Source organism: Mustelus asterias, chromosome 23, assembly GCF_964213995.1.
Source record: "Mustelus asterias chromosome 23, sMusAst1.hap1.1, whole genome shotgun sequence".
NCBI lineage: Eukaryota > Metazoa > Chordata > Chondrichthyes > Carcharhiniformes > Triakidae > Mustelus > Mustelus asterias.
The window spans coordinates 65,338,808-65,362,114 of record NC_135823.1 but is presented as its reverse complement, the minus strand read 5'-3'; the positions used below and the strand labels follow the sequence as shown (position 1 = coordinate 65,362,114).

Sequence of the window (23,307 nt, the reverse complement as noted above, 5' to 3'; positions counted from 1 at the left end):
ATGAAGAAAGGCTAGGTTTGTATTCACTGGAGTTTAGAAGAGTAAGAGGTGACGTGATTGAAGCATTTAAGATCCTGAGGGGTCTATACAAGGTGGATGTGGAGAGGATGTTTCCTCTTGTGGAAGAAGCTAGATCTGGGGGAGGGGTGGGGGGGGGTGTCACTGTTTAAAAATAAGGGGTCACTCATTTAAGACAGACGAGAAGAAATAGTCTGTGATGTGGTCTTTGGAGTTCAGTCTTTGAAACACTCTCTTCCTCAAAAGGCAGTGGAAGCATTCTCTGAATGTTTTCAAGGCAGAGCTAGATAGATTCTTGACAAAAGGGTGAAAGCCTATTGGGGGTAGGCAAGAGGCTATAGTTGGATCAGCCATGATCTTACTGAATGGTGGAGCAAGCTCGAAGAGCCGTGTGGCCTACTGCCACTCCTAATTTGTATGTTTATTTCTTTTTCGTATCATTCAAAAGCGAAATACTGCGGATGCTGAAAATCTGAAGTAAAAGACAGAAAGTACTGGAAATACTCAGCTGGCCAGGCAGCATCTGTGGAGAGAAAAAGCAGAGTTTAACGTTTCAGATCTGCCTCGGATGCTCTCCGGGCTGCTGGGTAAGTCCAGTTTGTGTCTGGTGGCCGGTCGTTATAGACTTAAGTCCTCGGATTGACTTCTTCATTCCAAACTCTTGTCATGGGAAGGAATCTGACGTAAACTCATGTTCACTAGCTGCTTAGAAGTTTATGTTCGAGGGCGTTCAAATGTAGATAAAGCATGTGTCTGAATGTATCCAGAGAAAAGAACACCTGATACTCAGATCATCAGCTTCTTTCCTGAGTCTGTGGCTTTTCTAACATATCTTGCAGCAGTTGGGCACTTTGTGAGATTGTCTTTACCAAATTTGCAATGCAGTGAAGAGCCATAATCGCTGGATGACTGGGCCAAAATCCTGAGATATTTATACAAAGATTCATAGGCTCCTTTGAAATGGTTTAATGTTTATTTATTAGTGTCACAAGTAGGCTTACATTAACACTACAATGAAGTTACTGTGAAAATCCCCTAGTCGCCACACTCTGGCGCCTTTTCGGGTACACCGAGGGAGAATTTAGCACGGCCAATACACCTAACCAGCATGTGTCTCGGACTGTGGGAAGAAACCGGAGCACCCCACTCGGACACGGGGAGAACATGCAGACTCCACACAGATGATGACCCAAGCCAGGAATTGAACCCAGGTCCCTGGCGCTGTGAGACAGCAGTGCTAACCACTGTGCCGGTAAAAGAGTGCATTCTTGACAGAAAATTCTGGATGGAAATTAAGGTTTTCACTCCTAAGCCACCCAGGAAGCAAACCCTTAGCCCGGGAGAAAGTGAAAAATCTTTTTGTTTCTGTTTTCTCTCCTTTCCCAAAGCAAGAATCCAGAAGAACCGTAATGAGATGGGATCCAAATGCATCTGATTTAGAAAGGCTCCACTCAATGTTGTAATACTTTGCCAGTCATTGGAAACTCCCGATGTTTACCTGTGCTTTGGTTTAAAAAAATATATGTTTACACTTCTGCTGTTGCCTGAAAAAGCAGAACGAGAAGCAATAGATTACAGAGAAATCAATTTTAACAGTTAACAAATGTGCAAGCTCCAAAAGACATTTCGTTCCTGATTAAAATTTCAAGGGTATTCACTGTCTTCTAATACAGTATTATTCTGAGCGCAGCAGTGATTTCATTGTGTTAGTATTGTTTATAAAGCTCGGCACAACATCGTGGGCCGAAGGGCCTGTTCTGTGCTGTACTGTTCTATGTTTAGTTTGCTAATTAGAGCTGTAACTTTCCAGTTTACCCCTTCACTCTCATATTTACTTCCGTCTCTTTGGCTTTGTTTTTCAGAACCGTAACCCATCTGTGGCCGTTTACTACACAAACCGTGCCCTGTGTTACGTGAAGATGCAGCAGTTTGATAAGGCGGTGGCAGACTGTAAGCATGCCCTGGAGTTGGACAGCCAGTCTGTTAAAGCCCACTTCTTCCTGGGGCAGTGCCAACTGGAAATGGAGAATTATGATGAGGCGATTGGCAACCTGCAACGAGGTCAGGGGTCCTGCTTTTCATCGTTCCTTGGCCAGTCAGCATGCAAATGTTTACTGAACTGCGTCTGTCGGAATGCCTTGTAATCTTATCTCTGTAGGCCCACAGATAGGAGCTGCTAACAAATGGGAACTCCGCATGTGAATGATTAAGGGTGCAGATTGTACCAGTGTACAAGAGCTGGTCTTTTGACATGACTGTGTCCTTGATTAATGACCCCACAACAATTTCATTGCTTTAAGGTTTTTTAAGGAAACTTTCTAATCATTTTAAGTGCAGTTAAGCAGTGACCTTGGGAAGTGGTGACCATGTAGTTCCCTCAAATTGAGCTGTCCATAAGTGTAAGAATATATCTGCGCTCCCTTAAGCTAATTGGACCTGCACTATCCCACTCTCAATTTTTATACAAGTACACTGGCTATTTTGGTAAATATTCCCACTGTGACCTCAATCAAAGTGAGATAATCAAAACACAGTTCTACTTTGGATAAGTGCAATCAGTTAGCTTTATTCAACAAGGCTATGGGTACCAGCACAGTGGAGTCAAACCACTTTCTCACTTTTTCACTCCTATATCCAGCATTTCTAAGCTCTTCTGCGGTACAGGCTGGGCGCAGTGTAGAGCTCCTTGTGTTCTGTCTTGCCAGTGTGCTCACCCGGACAGTCCAAGTACACCACCACGGCACTTCCTATAGTAACCATCGCCAGGTGCCTGTGAAGGACGCTGGCAGATGTGTGCAATTTTCCACCTTTATCAATCGGGGTATCGATTACAGAAGCAGAGAGGTTCATGATGGAGTTATATAGAACTTTGGTGAGGCCACAGCTGGAGCACTGTGTGTAGTTCTGGTTGCCACATTATAGGAAGGATGTGATTGCACTGGAGGGGGTGTAGAGGAGATTTACCAGGATGCTGCTTGGGATGGAACATTTAAGTTATGAGGAGAGGTTGGGTAGGTTTGGGTTTTCATTGGAGCAGAGAAGACTGAGGGGGCGACCTGATCGAGGTGTACAAGATTATGAGAGACATGGACAGAGTGGAGAAGGAGCAGCTGTTTCCCTTAGTTGAGCGGTCAGTCACAAAGGGACATAAGTTCAAGGTGAGGGCAGGAGATTTAGGGGGGATGTGAGGAAAAGGTTTTTTACCCAGAGGGTGGTGACAGTCTGGGAGGGTGATGGAGGCGGGATGCCTCACATCCTTTAAAAGAGTACCTGGATGAGCACTTGGCACCTCATAACATTCAGGGCGATGGGCCAAGTGCTGGCAAGTGGGATCAGGTGAGAGTTCAGATGTTTCTAATGTGTCGGTGCGGACTTGATGGGTCGAAGGGCCTCTATTGCACTGTATGATTCTAAGTGTAACCAGGTTTTATCTGGCTTTGTGTGTGAACTGAAACCTTAACTTGGGTGACCAGGCTAAGTAGTACAAGTGGTCTAAGGGTTAAATTTGTTGTCTTTGCAAATCCTTTATCATTGACAATGGGGTGTTGTATACAAGCTGCCAAAGTTCTATTTATGTCAAGACCCTGGTGCTTTAATCTGGTCTTGACATATGGAGCCACATCATTGTTGGACTGATGAAGATCTCCACTAAATACCTTTGTTTTCAAAGTACATAGGTGTGCATGTATCATAGAATCTACAGTGCAGAAGGAGGCCATTTGGCCCATCGAGTCTGCACCAACAATAATCCCACCCAGGGTACCGACCTATACCCATAACTCCACATATATATCCTCATGATCCCCCTGACAAAAAGGGGCAATTTTCCGCGGCCAATCAACCTAACCCGCACACCTTTGGACTGTGGGAGGAAACCGGAGCACCCGGAGGAAACCCACACAGACATGGGGAGAACGTGCAGACTCTGCACAGACAGTGACCCAAGACAGGAATGGAACCCGGGTCCCTGGTGCTGTGAGGCAGCAGTGCTAACCACTGTGCCACCGTGCTGCCCCCACATGTTTTGTGTGTGTAAACATGCACAGACTTTCTAATTTAGATATTTCACTGCCATTTGGGAGAATAAATAACAGGAGAAACTTAGCAAATATATTGCGTGGATTCAGTTTGATCAGGTTGTAATTTTTAAAGAACCCTCTGAATTGACGCTGTTGTAGTTTCTGTCTCTGAAATTTTAAAGAGAGGACTGCAATCTTTAACAGGCCGCTGTTACTGATGGAAATTACAAAGAGACAGTGGTTGGAGGTGATGGCAATCCCAAAGAGTTATTATAATTAGTCATTGTTCTGTTCAGAATAAGTATTCTACTTAAAAAAAAAAGTAAAGTAGAGTTTATTAGTGTCACAAGTAAGGTTTACATTCACACTGCAATGAAGTTACTGTGAAATTACCCTAGTCGCCACACTCCGGCGCCTGTTCGGGTCAATGCACCCTAACCAGCACGGCTTTCAGACTGTGGGAGGAAACCGGAGCACCCGGAGGAAACCCACGCAGACACGGGGAGAACGTGCAAACTCCACACCGACAGTGACCCTAGCCGGGAATCGAACCCAGGTCCCTGGTGCCATGAGGCAGCAGTGCTAACCACTGTGCCACCATGCTGCCCAGTTGGGTTCTATATAATGGTTCTACATAACTTAGGGATGGGCGACATCCCTAAGTTAGGGATATTGCTGACAAGTCGGGGCAGAGGGCTTGTGGGACATGGTGGAGGGTGGGTGGAACATTTTTACTAGCCTTTGGCAGCAATGTGCACTCTCAGGTTAGATACATCATTGGCCACATGCATAAAAAAAGCTTCCCGTCCACTAATGAACAATGTTATTGCCAAATAAATATAACACTCTCCGACAATTCCACTTCTGATCTTGGCAAAATTAGGTTCAGTTCCATGGTTTGTGCTTGGTTAAAGTATGAATAAATGTGATGTCTGTTAAGTAATGGCTGCCCTTTGGGTGGCATGGCACAGTGGTTAGTCCTGCTGCCTCACAACACCTGGAACTTGGGTTCAATTCCGACCCCAGGGGACTCTGGAATCTGCACATTCTCTCCGCGTCTGCGTGGGTTTCCTCTGGGTGCTCCGGCTTCCTCCCGCACTCCAAAGATGTGCAGATTAGGTGGATTGGCCATGCTGAATTGCCCTTTAGCATCAGGGGGACTAGCTAGGGTAAATAAGTGGGGATACGGGGGTAGGGCCTGGGTGGGATTGTGGTTGGTGCAGACTTGACGGGCCAAATGGCCTCCTTCTGCACTGTCAGGATTCTATGATTCTGATTTGAGCCCTGTTCATTCTTGGGAATGTTGGGTGATATTTGTTTTTGCTTTGTTTCTGTAGCTTGAATAAAATCTTCCTTTTTGCAGCTTATAATTTAGCAAAAGAACAAAGGCTGAATTTTGGGGATGATATTCCGAGCGCGCTGAGGATAGCGAAGAAGAAGCGATGGAACAGCATTGAAGACAAAAGAATTGAGCAAGAAAATGATCTCCACGACTACCTCACCAAACTGATCCTCTCAGAGAAGGAAAGGTACGGAGTGGTTAGTTTCGATTGCCTCCATTCACAGGACAGAGAACAACAAAAAGGGCTCAAACTGGACTCGAAACGTCAGCTCTTTTCTCTCCTTACAGATGCTGCCAGACCTGCTGAGATTTTCCAGCATTTTCTCTTCTGGTTTCAGATTCCAGCATCCCGCAGTGATTTGCTTTTATCCAGGGCTTAAACTGTAAATACTTTGAAAAAGCATGCTTAATTTTATATTCATTTGAAGCTAAGGGTGTTACAAAGAAGGTGGAGCTGTAACAGAACAATTCTACCCTTTGTTAGGAGCCTTCACTCTCAGGACAAGGTGAGGCATTGGTTCCCATATGGAAAAGCCTTCTCGAGACTTATGAATAACATTAATCCCAAATGTGACAGGTTCACTTCTTATCCGAGTATTTCAGTTGGCTTTTCCAGCTGCTTTTGCCATCCTTGTTTTCTGGAAATGGATGACATGAAAGGTAGATGTCTAAGCTGCATTAAATGTGGGGCAGAGAAGCCATTCCTCCTGTTTTATTTGAATGACCCATTCCACAGATTTAGTGGCAGCACGGTGGCACAGTGGTTAGCACTGCTGTCTCACAGCACCAGGATCCGGGTTCAGTTCCGGCCTTGGGTGAATGTCTATGTGGAGTCTGCATGTTCTCCCCGTGTCTGCGTGGGTTTTCTCCAGATGCTCCGGTTTCCTCCCACAATCCAAAGATGTGCGGGTTAGGTAGATTGACCAGGCTAAATTGTCCCTTAGTGCCAGGGGAATTAGCAGGGTAAATACATGGGCTTACAGGGATAGGGCCTGGGTGGGATTGTGTTCGGTGCAGACTCGATGGACCAAATGGCCTCCTGCACTGTAGAGATTCTACAATTCTATGAGAGTGGTGGAGTTCTGCTGCTTAAGGCATGCCACTAAAGTAGTGTTAACCTGTGACAAAAACAGAAAATGCTGGAAAATCTGAGGAAAATCTGACAGCATCCCTGGAGAGAGAATCTTAGAGCCAACCTTTTACCCCTTTGTCAGATCGGTTCCCTCCTAGTGTTAACCTACATTCACTGGCAATATCCATCCCGGCAATCCCAAACAGAAATTAGTTTGCAGCTTTAGTGTCGGGGTCTTATCTACCAGATATGGTCTTGTTGCCAAACCATAAAATGGAAAATTCAAATCCACGCAAGTGTATTTTTTTCCCTCTGGTTCCGATTTCTAAGGTTTCCGTATGGGTTCCCATTGCTCTTGCAGCATTAATTTTGCACATTGTGTCAAAGGTTTAAGCAGTTTGAATTGCTACCAGGAATGGATTTGCTCTTGTAGATCATATTGTTGTATTTTAAGCACTCAATAAGAACGGCACTGTGAATCTATTGGGCACCGTTTGATGTCGGGAAAATCTCCCAAGGCATTTCAAACTGTCTCCAAACACACCTGGAAAGAGAGAGATTGGGAGGGCTGAACAAAAATTTGGTCAAAGAAATAAGGACGGTCTTGAGGAGTTTGGAAAACAAATGAGGAAGTGTTGAACCAAGGAGCGGCACAGGCTTGGAAGGCCGAAGGGCCTGTTTCCTGTGCTGTACTGTTCTTCCTTCTTTGTTGAAGGTGCTGCCGCTAACCGTGGAAATTTAAGGGGAAAACACGAGGGAGTGTATTTTGTGAGGTGGTGGGAAGGCACCTTTGGTTAAAGTTACAGAGTAGGGAAGGGTGAAGTGATGGAGGGGTTTAAATAAGGCCGGTGCCACTCCCTGCACCATAACTGTGCCCAATCAAGAGCAGAGGTTTCCCAACTGCTGATAGTCATACAGTGCAGAATATGCCCTTCAACCCATTGAGTCTGCAACGACAATATCTGCTACTAAAGGTGCGCTAATCCCATTTTACAGCGATTCCCCCCTGATCTCTCTAATGAAATGCTGTTTTTTAAAAAAAACACTTTTTTAGAAAATTGCAAGAGTTAAATCTTCATTGTCCAGTCTTAACCTGGACACTGGTGGATGCCATTTGGAGCTTTCTAGGCCTGGCATTCTACTGCCAATGTGCCAGCTGATGGGCACCTTGAATTGCGTGAGGTCTTTGTAATATGAATCCTTGGTCTCACCCCAGCTTGCATAGCTTATCTTCTAAGTAATGGGCAGACGCCCCTTGCCAGCAGGATGCCCCTATGGTGACCATGGGCTTCCACTGGATTGGTCTATGACTACGCTTGGCAACGTACTGCCGTGGTTTGCTGTTGCATTCCGGAGTATCGCTGAGCAGGGAACTCTCGCACTCTTACCACCTGCTGCCGTCAGGTGTATTGAAAGGATTTACAGGTCGATAATCGACCTACCTGACCATGCTCTGAATGCACTCTGAAGTGGGGCTTGAACCTGGAGCTTCTGGCCTAGAGGTAGGGACATGACAACTGCACCACAAGACCTTCCGTTGCTACCTTTACAAACTCTTAGAAACCTCAGTGCAAATCCAGGAGCAACTGAGTTCTTATCAGTTCCTGATTGTATTATGGTAGGACTATATGGGAAGAACCTTGGAGTAAGGAGGTCATGTTGAACTTGTATAAGAGACTAGTTAGGCCTCATCTGGAGTACTGCATCCAGGTCTGGGCGCCATGCTTGAGGAAGGATGTGAAGGTATTGGAGAGAGTACAGAGATAAACAACTGTAGCTGAGGATAGATTGAAGCAGAAGGGACTATTTTCCTTGGAGAAAAGAAGGCTGAGAGGAGACTTGGTCGAGGTATCCAAGATCCGGGGAATGGGCAGAGTTTCTAGGGTGTGAAACTTTTCCCACTCGAGACAGTATCAAATATTAGAAGGCATAGTTCAAAATAATGGGCAAAGTGAGTAAAGGAAAAATGTCTTCACCCAGAGGGTGGGTGGAGTCTGGAAGTAACCTCCTGAGAGGGTGGTGGAGGCAGATTCGATCGAGGTTTTCAAAAAGGAATTGGATTGCTATCTGAAAAGAATGAATGTGCAAGTTGTGGGGATAAGGCAGGGGGAGTGGGATTAGGTAGGATGCTTCTTCAGAGAGCCAGAGCAGACGCGATGGGCCGAATGGCCTCCTGCACTGTGAAGATTCTGTAATCTTTGGCCTTTCTGACCCGAGAATCCACCAGAGTTGAAGCAGTTCCATTGCTCTGTCGCAGTAAGTTTGAAGTGTCGGGTCCCACTGCGTGAGGATGTGCTGCTAGTTAATAGTGTTACTCTTTCCATTCAATAGGGAAGTGGAACAGTGTAAACGGAAACACTATGAAGAGAACATGGATGATTCCCGAACCCGAATGGAAATTGCAAAGATAGAAGCCAAACACGTAAGGCCGGTTTTCTTCCGTGTGAGTGTTTTACTGTTTGTGCATTAAAATGGAGTAATATAGATGTACAATCTGTGGTCTTCATAAATCCGGTGCAGGAATGCTGTGGTTCATAGTTCCAATTATGAAGTTTGAAGTTTATTTATTATTGTCACAAGTAAGCTTACATTAACAATGCAATGAAGTTACTGTGGAAAATCCCCTAGTCACCACACTCCAGCACCTGTTCGGGTACACCGAGGGAGAATGTAGCATGGCCAATGCACCTAACCAGCACGTCTTTCAGACTGTGGGAGGAAACCGGATCATCCGGAGGGACCCCGCCCCCGCCCCCGCCCCCCCAAACTTCACTTCACTTCTAGCGTGAGTCGCTCTGCGATCAGGGGGCTGCCACTGACATTCAATAGAGCTGCTGGCCTCTGATTTGCCAGCAGAACTCAGTGGGTGGGACTTCCACCCCAGGGTTCTGATCCCTTGGAAGACCCACTGGTGGCCTGCTCATTGCCTGATTGGCTTGTAAATTGGTGGTCCTTCCCCAAAGGAGGTCACCCAGCTCACTTGGAGAAAGCAGTCGAGACTCCCGTTACCTCCATAAAAGACCCCCATTGTTTCATAGCTGGGGAAATGATTATTTATTTTAGCAAGTAGAAAATTGGATGGGGGTCACAGTTCAGTTTCTCCAGTCATTTTCCTTGTGTTCAGGGCAGATTCTGTAACCAGACATTGCCATGAATAAAGTATCTCTGGTTCAAGACTTAACCCTAATCACAAATCACTTCTGGAAAATATGTATTCTGCTCACTACAATGCAGGCATCAATAAATAGCATTGAATCATTAATCATAGAATCCTACAGTGCAGAAGGAGGCCATTCGGCCCATCGAGTCTGCACCAACCACAATCCCACCCAGGCCCTATCCCCATAATTCCGTGCATTTACCCTAGCTAGTCCCCCTGACACCAAGGGGCCATTTAGCATGGCTAATGCACCTAACCCGCACATCTTTGGACTGTGGGAGGAAACCGGAGCACCCGGAGGAAACCCATGCAGACACATGGAGAACATGCAGACTCCACACAGACAGTGACCCAAGCCGGGAATCGAACCCGGGTCCCTGGCGCTGTGAGGCAGCAGTGCTAACTACCGTGCTCTGCCAGTCGATAAGAATGATGAATGCTGTATCCGTCAATACTTTAATTATGATACTTCACCAAAGGGAACCCTTTGCCAACTAAGTTGTGATTATTAACCTTGCCTGACTCATGGCAAAGGAATGGTTTTTATTTGATATAATTGCTATTTAAACTTATTAATAACTTCAGATTATACTCCTCGGTCACCCCCATCTCTCCAATTCCAGAAAATGATTTCACGTGAGTGTCAGTAGAATGATGCTACAGCTAGATTGTGTTGTCTTTAGCTGATAAACAAAGATATTGAATAGTACAGGGACGCATCAAGTGTCACAGTAACATACATGTGATTAAAATTTGCTGTTTTGGATACTGGAAAATAGATTGTAACACTTTCAATAACATTGATACCAGAGATGAGGGGTGTTGATTATGAGGAGAGACTGAGCAGATTGGGTTTGTACTCGTTGGAATTTAGAAGGCTGAGGGGGGATCTTGTAGAGACCTATAAGATAATGAAGGGGCTGGATAGGGTAGAGATGGAGAGATTCTTTCCACTTAGAAAGGAAGCTAGAACTAGAGGGCACAGCCTCAAAATAAAAGGGGGTCAGTTTAGGACAGAGTTGAGGCGGAACTTCTTCTCTCAGAGGGTGGTGAATCTCTGGAATTCTCTGCCCACTGAAGTGGTGGAGGCTACCTCGTTGAAAATGTTTAAATCACAGATCGATGGATTCCTGATCGGTAAGGGAATTAGGGGTTATAGGGATCAGGCGGGTAAGTGGAACTGATCCACTTCAGATCAGCCATGATCTTATTGAATGGCGGGGCAGGTTCGAGGGGCTAGATGGCCTACTCCTGCTCCTATTTCTTATGTTCTTATTGCTCTTACGTGCAGTGTTTCTTTAATTTTTTTGCCTTGCCAACTACAGAAGTTATCTGATTTATCCAATTCCCTTCAGCGATTTTTCTCTTCAAAATCTCTAAATCGCTAATAGCTGGAGCTTCATAACTTTAAGTCCCTTAATTCAAATTATCTAATAATTCATGTTATGCAAATTACTGAATAATTCCCATTTCTTAGTGCAAAGATCCCTCTGCCAATTATCAGTTATAGCGTGGCTGTAACAGGCAATCAAACACATAGCCGTATTAAACAGTCTATATTTGCTTTAATGCTGCAGCTCCTCCCTCAAACCAAACCAACTAGTGACCGACTGAGCAATTGTCCTGGATTGCCTCGAGCTGGGATATACTTTTTTTGATTCATTTGTGGGACATGGGTATCACTGGTTGGCCAGCATTTATTGCCCATCCTGAGATGCCCCTTGAAACTGAGTGACTTGTTGGACCATTTCAGAGGGCAGTTGAGAGTCAGCCACATTGCTGTGGCTCTGGAGTCACATGTAGGCCAGACCGGGTAAGGATGGCAGATTTCCTTCCCTAAAGGGACATCAGTGAACCAGATGGGTTTTTCTGACAATCGACAATGGTTTCACGGTCATCGGTAGATTCTTAATTCCAGATTTTTAAAAATTGAATTCGATTCCACTTCCTGTGGTGATGCTGGGGTTAGTTTTCTATTGTTTGTGACAGGATTAAAGAAATTAAAAATAAATCAAATTTTGAAGAGCTGCTCTGTGTTTTGTTGGCAACCTCAATGTAGAGGGTTGGCTTATGAGGAGAGACTGAGTAGACTGGGGCTATACTCATTGGAATTCAGGAGAATGAGGAGAGACTTTATAGAAACGTATAAGATTATGAAGGGAATAGATAAGATAGAAGCAGAGAGGTTGTTTCCACTGGCAGGTGAAACCAGAACAAGGGGGCACGGCCTCAAAATAAGGGGAAGCAGATTTAGGACTGAGTCGAGGAGGAACTTCTTCACCCAAAGGGTTGTGAATCTGTGGAATTCCCTGCCCAGTGAAGCAGTTGAGGCTACCTCATTGAATGTTTTTAAGGCAAGGATAGATAGATTTTTGAACAGTAAAGGAATTAAGGGTTATGGTGAGCGGGTGGATAAGTGGAGCTGAGTCCACGAAAAGATCAGCCATGATCTTACTGAATGGCGGAGCAGGCTCGAGGGGCCAGAGGGCCTACTCCTGCTCCTAGTTCTTATGTTCTTATGTAAAGGCTTCAATACTGCTGGTTTTTGCATCGAACATCGCCTGCTATCTTTTTTTTAAAAAACTGTCCATTTGAGCGTACAGAAACCTTTACCAATCAACAACGAAAAGTAAGTATGTGCTCTTTTCTCTGACCATTATTTTCCCCTCATAGTGGGATTGTGTCCCACTTTTCCATTTATTGCTTGGCCACTGTGCAAGGATGAAATAAAAGAAAAACTTTAAGGTTTTCTGCACAAACAAAGGGATATATTATTTATAAATGTGGGTAAAATGCTTCTGAACTGATGAATCAAAGAAACATACTCCTTTTTTGTCTTTTCAAAGCAAGTCTATCCTGTTAAGTTGGTAATGAACAGTTGGCAATTACAATTTGATGTGTTTATGTTCATGTTTAACGATGGATTTTGCTTGTATTTCCCAGGACAAGTACATGAACGAAATGGATGATTTATTCTCCCAGGTGGATGAAAAGAGAAAGGTGGGTTTCCGAATGGGGAAATTAGGGATTGATGCATCCCACAGTGAAGGTCAAACTGGTGCTAGGTTTTATTGGCGCCGAAACATTAATTTTCCTTCCCAGTCCTCTGAATGTGCTTGCACCGTCTGGTGGGGGTTTGGGTGGAGGAGGAGGCAAGCTGGGAGGAGAGAGAGAAAGGGGCAGAGAAAATATTTGGTGGTCCACCTGGGTTGCAGCAAATAAACTTGAATTGACGAAACATGGGGTGGGATTTTCCGACACTTTCCACCGTCGGGATTTGATTTGATTTGATTTATTATTGTCATGTATTAACATACAGTGAAAAGTATTGTTTCTTGTGTGCTTTACAGACAAAGCATACCGTTCATAGAGAAGGAAAGGAGAGAGTGCAGAATGTAATGTTACAATCATAGCTAGGGTGTAGAGAAAGATCAACTTAATGCAAGGTAAGTCCATGCAAGTCCAGTCGGTTGGTACGTGACCTCAGACTTTTGTATCTTTTTCCCGATGGAAGAAAGTGGAAGAGAGAATGTCCGGGGTGCATGGGGTCCTTGATTATACTGGCTGCTTTGCCCAGACAGCGGGGAGTGTAGACAGAGTCAATGGATGGGAGGCTGGTTTGTGTGATGGACTGGGCTTCGTTCCTGACCTTTTGTAGTTTCTTGCGGTCTTGGGCAGAGCAGGAGCCCATACCAAGCTGTGATACAACCAGAAAGAATGCTTTCTATGGCGCATCTGTAAAAGTTTGTGAGAGTCGTAGCTGACATGCCAAATTTCCTTAGGCTTCTGAGAAAATAGAGGCATTGGTGTGGCTTTCTTAACTATAGCGTCGGCATGGGGGGACTAGGACAGGTTGTTGGTGACCTGGAAACCTAAAAACCTGACGCTCTCGACCCTTTCTACTTCCGGGCCTGCCGAAGGTGACCCCCATGGCAGGTCGGGGGAGAAACGGGGGGGGTTTGTGGGGGAGGACTCTGTAGCGCAAAATTGTCTGCGGGAAGAATCTTGTCTAAATGCCATCTTGCTTTAACCAACTCCAGTTGGCAGATTCATACTTTTGTGAAAGCTTTTTATTTTAAAATATTTCTGTGTTATTTCTGTTTTTAGAGTGATACAGGCAGACTTGTGTATACTCAGAGTTATTACATGGTGATGATTTAATCAACGGATTCTGTTAATTTGTACAGGGTGTGATCTTACCGGCCATTCATGCCACGTTCCCGCTGCAGCGAGGTCGGAGAATTTGCCACCCAGCCAAATCTCTGTTCACTGCAGCGGGATGGGAAAATCCCGCCGGCATGAGCAGCCATGACATCCCAGCCAGAGTGAATAACTGAAGCTTGGGAAGAATTTAAAAGCTGGCAATGAATTCCAGTTTACATATAATTGTAAGATAATTCTTCAACATGGGCATTAATTATGACAATCATTGCTTATTAAGTAATTAACAGGTTATCACTGAGTATTAATATATATATATTAACTTAGCAGAAATTCCTCAGTTATTGCTGTACTGCATCTAATGTGACCCACTCTGTTCTGTATAGAAGCGAGATATTCCCGACTACCTTTGTGGAAAGATCAGTTTTGAGTTGATGAGGGAGCCGTGCATCACGCCAAGTGGAATCACGTATGACAGGAAAGATATAGAGGAACATCTTCAGGTCAGGAAAGGAAAAGAATTGATGAACTGTGGCACTCAGCAAGTATTATGATCCTCTATTGTACATCAAAGCAAACACATTTAATCTGTATATTTCTTTTCTTCCCCCCCACCCCCCCCCCCTGCAGCGAGTGGGTCACTTTGATCCCGTAACTCGGAGCCCTTTGACCCAAGAACAGCTGATCCCAAACCTGGCTATGAAGGAGGTAATTGACGCATTTATATCAGAAAATGGCTGGGTGGAAGAATACTGAACTGGATTTAACACCATCAGGACTTGCACATTTGCACTGCAGCAGCGACTCGATGAGGTGTACTAACCAGCTGAGTGAGAGTGGGCAAGCCACAGAGATCGAGCGAGAGAAAGGGGATGTGCAGGAGGCGCCTGTGGCTCTGTGCCTGTGGGGGTCACTTATCATTTTGCTTGCGTTTAAATTTCTTTACATGCATGTATATAAATCTCATTTGCCACAGAGAATCTGAACCTAGAAAAATTATTAAGGTGTTACCGGCTCTTTAATAATGCTTGGTGCAGTGGGGGTAGTCTCTTTTACTCAGTTTTGGTTTCTTTGTCAAATTTTAGTCTTTAAGAATGAGAGATACATGAATTAAATTCTGTAGGCCTTTTGAGGTGAGCTTTTTTTGATTGTGGAATATCGGTATCTGATTGCATTGAGAAATGAAAGTCCCTGACATCAAGAGCACTTGAGCAGCCTGCAATTCTGAATGTGTAATGTCTCCCCTGAGGGCAGGTTTAAACTTGTTTTGTGCACAGTTCATATTTCATTCTTTGCCCCTTTCCTCCACCCTCATTATCTCTGCTTGCTGCCATAATGCTTTGTGTCTCAGCCGATAGGCCGGTTCGGCAAGAATCCAGACTGCAGAGTTCTCCGTGGTTGCTGTCAGTACCATCATCAGCCGGTGCACGCCGAGAGGACATTGTAGGATTGGGCAATGGAATTTACATCTTGTGTGTTCAGTGCTAGTGCTGGGTTTGCTCTAGACCAGGTGATAACGTGTCTCCAGGTAGGGAGTGTGAGGTCGATGTGAGCCAGTAAACTCTGGAGCTGATCTTCACGGCCGCGCCCGCGGAGTTAGTTGAGCTTCCTTCTTTCCTGAAATTCCCTAACTAATCGATGCACGGCACACCAGTAATAGATCCGGAATAGTTGAAGGGCGAGTGCCTGCCATCTGTGAATTAAGGACAGCGCCTGTGATTAAGTTTTGAAAAGTCATGACCTCAGTAGCAAGTATCCATGGATCATTTTAGTTCAGCCCCTTGAAGCCCAATGTGCCGGCTCATGTCGACAGTAACATAGACATGATCAGAGTAGATCGCCCATTCGAAAGGACAAACTAATCACTTGCTGCAAATGTGCATGAAATGCCTACACGTAGTAACTGAATACTAGAGCAGAAAACCTTGGAATTCAGAGGTATGGAACTTAGTCCCCAGACCTTTGTAGTTTGCCCTCCCCCCCCCCCCCCCCCCCTTTTAAATCCGAGGATAACCGTTGGTGAAAATAATCTTGATCATTTGCCCCGTGTAGTGTTTTTTCTTCTATCTTAAAAAGCTTTCTGAAAGAAAATGTGCTATTGCCCAAGAGACTCCTGTCTTGGGTGCATTTCTGTCAGTATTTCACTTAGCGGTCCGACAGTCTGTGTGGAGTCTGCATGTTCTCCCCGTGTCTGCGTGGGTTTTCTCCGGGTGCTCCCAGAAGTCCAAAAGATGTGCGGGTTAGGTGCATTGGCCATGCAAAATTGCTCCTTAGTGTCCCGGGATGCATAGGTTAGAGGGATTAGCGGGGTAAATATATGGGGTTACGGGGATAGGGTCTGGGTGGGATTGTGGTCGGTGCAAATTCGATGGGCTGAATGGCCTCCTTCTGCACTGTAGGGATTCTATGATTCCCAATAATTTTATTTACTTTAATACTTCTCAGAAGTTCAGAATATATCTGGTGCATCTGAATGCAAGTATTGAAATATTCACACTTCTCGGGTGTTAAGTCCCTTTTAAAGAAGGTATTCATTATGTTAATAAAATTATAAATAATTGGAATTTTGATGATTATGTATAAATTATTCAGCTCTGTAACTGCCAACACTGAGATGTCTCCCATCCCTTGCCCCTTGCTCCCACTGCTTACCTGTGATCGTGTGAATGGAGATGGGATACCAAAGTGAAGTATGGGTTTCAGCACTGGTGGCATCCAGCTGCATTGAAGGAGTGATGGGAGGTGGCGACAGTTGTTCTACTAGCATCCACCCTAGGGGTGTAATGGCTTTCATTTGCATCTGCTTCCATTGGCATTAGTCCATGGCCAGTGTATGTCTGTGTGGTATCCCTGAATACAATCAGGAACTCGAGTCCAAGAAATAGGTTTGTTTTGTGTACCTGCGTTAGGTGGAATGGGCTATTTTAACTTCATATACTCCATCAGCTTCATATTTCATTTGATTTCAGTTGCTCATTGTCTATAACAAATGAACACTCTGTTTGAATCCATATGAGTGTGGGTAAAAATGACTGGAGACTTGCAACTGTTACGATTTCTGTTCAGTTTTACCTTGAAGATTAAATATTTTATCTATGGATTTCCAGGCTGTTGAGGTTTCCTTTGTGTAATCTTTATTAAGTAGACACCGAGGTAGACATTTGTAAGAATTCACAGTTTACAATGCAGTAGCTAATTCGTGCTGTATGTAGGATGGTCTGGATAATCGGAAACATGGCTCAAATCACTCTTGCGGCTCAAACTGTAGAGAGAATACTCCACTGCACCAATGTCAGTTCAAAATGCGTGTCATTTCTGTGCGGCCCTCCTGCAGCCAAAGAATGTGACTGGTCTGACTTGTTCATTTGTTCATTCAACATTTTTCTGTACCACGGGAGGGTATGATTCACAAACTAAAATAGGCTTTTGAGGTGGGGGTGGGGTGGGGGGGTGCAAAATTTAAATCTCCAAACTCATCCCTCTCACTCAGTCCTGCTTCTTGCAGTCCAGAAAGGGGGGCAGCTGAACTTGCAACGAGTTTTTTCGAATGCTGTCCTGACTACTGATCACAGTCGGGTTAATGATCCTCGGGTTACCTGGCCACAGTTAGGAAACATTTGCTGGCGTAGGAATCTAGAGTGTGAATCCTGGTCAAGTATAGAACACATTGAGTGTACTGCTTTCCAGTTACAGCTACACAAACATTTCCTGAATTGCATCCTAGACTTGTAAAGTTGTAAAAACTTCCTGAACAAGACATCTTTTAAGTCACCTTTTGCTGTGGGTTTGAGGCCTCTTCCTAATTCGCTGTTTGAGAGGGAAAATCACCCTTCCAAGATCAGAATTAATACTATGTCTAAGACTTGAAGAGTCAATGTTCGTTTAACAGTGTGTTGGCTAGTCATGATAGTCAAGGAGGTTTTACATTCTGTAATGAATTGACAATATTACCTGATCAGTATCTGACTAGGAGTAAAACCATGTGATCTAATAAAGTAACAAGAGTTTCTTCTACATGGCCATGGGAGGAATTAATTTGTGTTTATTGTTCTGTGACATTATTTGTCTTTTTTCTTGTGTATAAAAATGTATTTGGAAGTACTTTTTTTTTTAAAAACAAAAAAGGAACTCGCTCATGGGTTTGCTTTCATCTCTGTCCCTTCCATCATCCCAGATTGAGACAGGCAAGTAACCTCTGATGATGCTAACCCATGCTGTGGGGTGGGGTAGGGGGGAGACTTATTCTTCAGACCCCTTCCTATCCTAGACTGGCAATATCAATTATAAATCATGGGAGTGATGTGCGATCTTGGATTTTGTAAGACTTAAATTGGGCTTATTGGGACATGGTTTTGGGTGGGGGGAGGGTATAGCGGGTGGTATGGTAGCACAATGGTTAGTACTGCTGCTTCACAGCTCCGGGGACCTGGGTTCGATCCCTGGCTTGGGTCACTGTCTGTGGAGTTTGCACATTCTCCTCGTGTCCTCTGGGTGCTCCGGTTTCCTCCCACAGTCCAAAGATGTGTGGGTTAGGTTGATTGGCTATGCTAAAATTGCCCCTCTGTGTTCTGAAATGCGTAGGTTAGAGGGATTAGTGGGTAAATATGTAGGGATAAGGGGGTAGGGTCTGGGTGGAATTGTGGTCGGTGCAGACTCGATGGACCAAATGGCCTCTTTCTGCACTGTAGGGTTTTTATGATTCTATGAATGAAGTTACTGTGAAAATCCCCTAGTCGCCACACTCCGGCGCCTGTTCGGGAACACTGAGGGAGAATTTAGCATAGCCAATGCACCTAACCAGCACATCTTTGGAGTGTGGGAGGAAACTGGAGCACCCGGAGGAAATGCATGCAGACACTAAGAGAACGTGCAAACTTCACACAGTGACCCAAGCCGGGAATCGAACCCGTGTCCCTGGCGCTGTGAGGCAGCAGTGCTTGCCACTGTGCTGCACCCATTGTGATGGTTTGAAATTTGGTATTCTTGCGTTTGAATGCAAGATGAAAAGATTCTGCAACATGTCTCTGCAACAATATTCCAAATTAATCTTCACACTTTAAGACATCATAGGCCTGGCGTTCCCGGTTTCTTCTCAGCATTTGGGCTGAGAGACTCAGAACCAGGAAGTTTCTTTCCATGTTTCCATGTTTTCTTTTATTGGCAAATTGACTATACTTCATTTTCCCTGCATTCTTCCTCCTGAGAATAAACATTGATCTCTTGAACAACTTGGAAATCATTTTATGGTCCTTCAGAATTATACCTTGTTCACTATTGTGCGCATCCTTGTGTCTGTGAAATATGCAAAAATGGCAGGTAAGAGCCATGAAAACTTCCACTTGCATTAAATGAATGAAGGGCACCATGTCAGACCAGGTTCCAGTGTTATCTGCTATCTGTTTACTTGTTCATGGGGTGTGGGTGTTGCTGGTTAAGCCAGCATTTATTCACAGAATCCTACAGTGCAGAAGAGGCCCTTCGGCCCATTGAGTCCACACCAACGCATGAAAGACCCTGACCTGCCCACCTAATTGCACTTGGCCCATATCCTTGAACCTTATGGCGTGCCAAGTACTCATCCAGATACTTTATAAAGGATGTGAGGCATCCCGCCTCCACCACCCTCCCGGACAGTGCATTGCAGACCGTCAACCCTTCTGGGTAAAAACATTTTTCCTCAAATTCCCCTTTCACTTTTAACTCATGTCCCCTCGTAACTGACCCTTCAAATAAGGGGAACAGCTGCTCCCTATCCACTCTGTCCAAGCCCCTCATAATCTTGAACACCTCAATCAGGTCGCACCTCAGTCTTCTCTGCTCCAGAGAAAACAACCCAAGCCTATCCAACCTATCCCATTCCAGGCAACATCTTGGTGAATCTCTTCTGCACCCCTTCCAGTGCGATTGTTGATCCCTAATTACCTTTGAGAAAGTGGTAGTGAGCTGCCTTCTTGAACCACTATAGTTGGTATTATCGGAACACACCATGCTATTAAAGTTCCAGGATTTTTTGACCCAGTAACGGTGAGAGTTCCAAGTCAGGATGGTATGTAGTTTGGAGAGGAACTTCCAGGTGGTGGTGGTGTTGTGCATCTGCTGCCCTTTACCTTTTGGGAGATAGGGGTCGTGGAATTGAAAGGTGCTGTTGAAGGAGCCTTGGTGATTTGCTGTAGTGCATACACTGTGCATTAGTTGTAGAGGGAATGATTGTTTAAGGTGGTGGATAGGGTCCCAATCAAGCAGGTTGCCAAGTTCTGGATGGTGTTAAGTTTCTTGTGTTGTTGGAGCTGGACTCATCCAGGCAACTGGAGAATATTCCATCACACTCCTCACTTGTGCCTTGTAGATGATGGACAGGCTTTGGGGAAGTGGGAGGTGAGTTACTCTCTGCAGAATTCCCAGCCTTTGACCTGTTCTTGTAGACACAATATTTATATACCTAGTGCATTCAATTTCTGATTAATGATAACTGCCAGGATGTAGATATGGCAGAGACTATGGTGGTAATGCCATTGAATGTCAGAGGGAGATGGTTAAAGTTCTCATTTGTTGGAGATGGGCATTTCCTGGCACTTGTGGCGCCAACAGAACTACTCATCAGATCAAGCCTGAATCTATTGTCCAGGTTTTGCTGCATATTGGCATAGACTACTTCAGTATCTAAGGAGTCACAATCATCCACGAACATCCCCACTTCTGACCTGATGGAGGGAAGGATCTTGATGGAGTAGCTGAAGATGGTTGGGCCTTGAAGAGTAATCTGAGTAACTCCTGCACCAATGTTCTGGGACTGAGATGATTGGCCTCCAATAACCACAACCATCTTCCTTTGTGTTAGATGTGACCAGTGGAGTTTTCTGCCTCATTCCCATTGACTCCAGTTTTGATGGGGCTGCTTAATGCCACACATGCTGCCCTGAAGTCACACCTCACCTCTGGAGTTCAGCTCTTTTGCCCATGTTTGAATCAAGGTTGTAAAGAGATCAGGCGCTGATGGGGCCCTAGCAAAACCCAAACCGAGCATTAGTGAACATGTTATTGCTAAGTGTTGCTTGATAGCTTGATGCCAAAGTGTAATTTAGTCTAATTTCAGTGAGAAATTAGATACAGCTCTAGGGGCTAAAGGGATATTGGCGGGGGGGGGGGGGGGGGATGGAGATCAGGATATTGAATTTGATGATCAGCCATGATCAAAACAAATGGCAGAGCAGGCTCAAAGGGCTGAATGGCCTCCTCCTCCTAGTTGCTGTGTTTCTATGTTAGCATTATCGATGACAGAGTCGACTGATGGGGTCGTAATTGGCTGGGTTGCAGTTGTCCTGCTTTTCATACCAGGGCAATTTTCCATATTGCCGGGTAGATGCCAGTGCTGTAGCTGTATTGGAACAGGTTGGCTTGTTCTAGAGAACCAAATCTTCAGTACTATTGGTCGTACGTTGTCAGAGCCCATAGCTGTTGCAGTATCCAGTAGCTTCAGCCATTTCTTGATATCTCGTGGAGTGAATTTAATTCGCTGAACCCTGGCATCTGTGGTGCTGGGGATATTTGGAGGAGATGGATCATCCACTCAGCACTTCTGGCTGAAAGCTGTAGCAAATGCTTCAGCTTAGTCTTTTGCAATGATGTGTTGGGCTCACCCAGCGAGGATGGGGATAGTGGTGGAGCCTCCTCCAATGAGATTTTAATTGTCTATGCATAGCAGGATGTGCTAGAGCTTTGATTTGATCTTTTGCACGTGGGATCCTTTAGCAAAGAAACAGTTTGATCACTGTTTTGAGATCTTCAATCGTAAATTGTTAGAAGGTCCCTCTGTTAATCTGGAGTAGTCTTCACTTTTCTCGTAGCCATGATGTGGAGTTGCCAGCTTTGGATTGGGATAGGTACAGTAAGTAGTCTCACAACTGCAGGTTAAAGTCCAACAGGTCTATTTGGTAGCATGAGCTTTCGGAGCGCCGCTCCTTCATGAGGTAGTGTTGTGAGACTACTTACTGCACTTTTCTGGTGGGAAGGGAAGCTAGGTTACAATGGTACCTGAAGTCGTATTAAGGCTGTAAAAGTGACATGTTCGAAACAGTTCATTAACTTATATCAGAGGGTTGCTCACGTTTGACATTAAATTCCTATTAAATAAATTATTGCAAAGACAATGGGGTTGGAGTTGTACTTTATTGAAATGTGTCAGCTTTCAAGTTCTATCCTTCTGTGAAATGATTCTGAAGCATCTCAAGTCGTCATCTTACATTTGGCGTTATCAAAAGCCATTAAAACATAATGCATCTGCATCTAAACATCTATAAATATTACTCTTGCAGAACTTACACCTACCCTCCCTCGCTGCAGCTTCATAAATAAATAGCTGACCATCACAATTAAAGATAATAAACATTTAAGAATGGTCAGGGATCACTGATTAGGGACATATTACACATACAGATGTGACTTCTTCCCATCTACACCATTGGACCCTTGGGTGAAAGTTCACATCTGGAACATGTACTCACTCCATAGCTATGATGTGGAGATGCCGGCGTTGGACTGGGGTAAGCACAGTAAGAAGTCTCACAACACCAGGTTAAAGTCCAACAGGTTTATTTGGAATCACGAGCTTTCAGAGCGCTGCTCCTTCAAGTGAGTGGAGGAGATGGGAATCCATTCACCTGATGGAGGAGCAACGCTCTGAAAGCTCGTGATTCCAAATAAACCTGTCAGACTTTAACCTGGCGTTGTGAGACTTCTTACTGTCTACAGCTATTGCCCCCACACTGATTGAGTGTTTCCAGAATCCACATTTCACAAACGTACTAGTTAATTTTAATCCTTGCTGGAACAAGATAGGCAGTCATTTTTTTCACCCCATCGTCAGAGTTAATGTCAAAGCAGATCTGGGTCATAACTGGTGCCAACACAATATAGTATTATCTCTAAACTGTGGTCCTTTCAATTGCAGTTGCTCCCAAGATTGGTGAATTATTCTTTGATTGAGATATGGGGTAGAATTCTCCCAAAAAAATTCTGTGTGTTGAATTGGCGAGAAAACTGGAATAATTCACACTTTATTTCAGTGGGAGTTCACATTACAATCTCCCACACTCTGTGCAATGCAGAGGACACCAGCGTGAATATCATTAGATTTCAGGGGCAGGGCTTATTCCTGCCCAAGAGGCTGAATAACGCCTCCTGAAATAAGCATGCCTTGCACTGTCAGCCTCCCGTTTGCTGGCCAGCTCAATCATTGCAGGCCAGCCCGGGGCACTGGCAGTGCTGCCCCCCACTACCCGACTGTGTGCGCCAGTGGCAGTGGGACCAACTGCCCCCTTGACCCTGTCCCCTTGGCACTGTCCCATGCCAGATGGGCAGTGTCAAGGTGCCACCTGGTTATGGGCACTTTGCCCCTTTGGCAGGGGCACAGGTTGGCACTGCTAAGGTACTCATGCCCAGGGGGCACACACCCGCCCCCCCCGCCGCCCAAACCCTTCACTCCAGCAGGAAATCATGGGGGCGATTCTCCCATCCCACTCTGCTAATTTTCTAGCAG

At 44.9% G+C, this 23,307-nt stretch overlaps 1 protein-coding gene across 3 annotated transcripts in view; it reads left to right on the top strand.

The window, feature by feature from the left end:
- Nucleotides 1-16,872, top strand: part of stub1 (STIP1 homology and U-Box containing protein 1) — a 36,470-nt gene extending 19,598 nt beyond the window's left edge. For all 3 annotated transcript variants that reach the window (XM_078240832.1, XM_078240831.1, XM_078240833.1), the window contains 6 exons: nucleotides 1,881-2,079; nucleotides 5,401-5,566; nucleotides 8,783-8,873; nucleotides 12,555-12,611; nucleotides 14,159-14,275; nucleotides 14,403-16,872. In XM_078240832.1, coding sequence (XP_078096958.1) covers nucleotides 1,881-2,079; nucleotides 5,401-5,566; nucleotides 8,783-8,873; nucleotides 12,555-12,611; nucleotides 14,159-14,275; nucleotides 14,403-14,528 — 756 coding nt within the window. In that variant the 3' untranslated portion in view covers nucleotides 14,529-16,872. The remainder of the gene's footprint in view (nucleotides 1-1,880; nucleotides 2,080-5,400; nucleotides 5,567-8,782; nucleotides 8,874-12,554; nucleotides 12,612-14,158; nucleotides 14,276-14,402) is intronic.
- The last annotated feature ends 6,435 nt before the right edge of the window (nucleotides 16,873-23,307 follow it).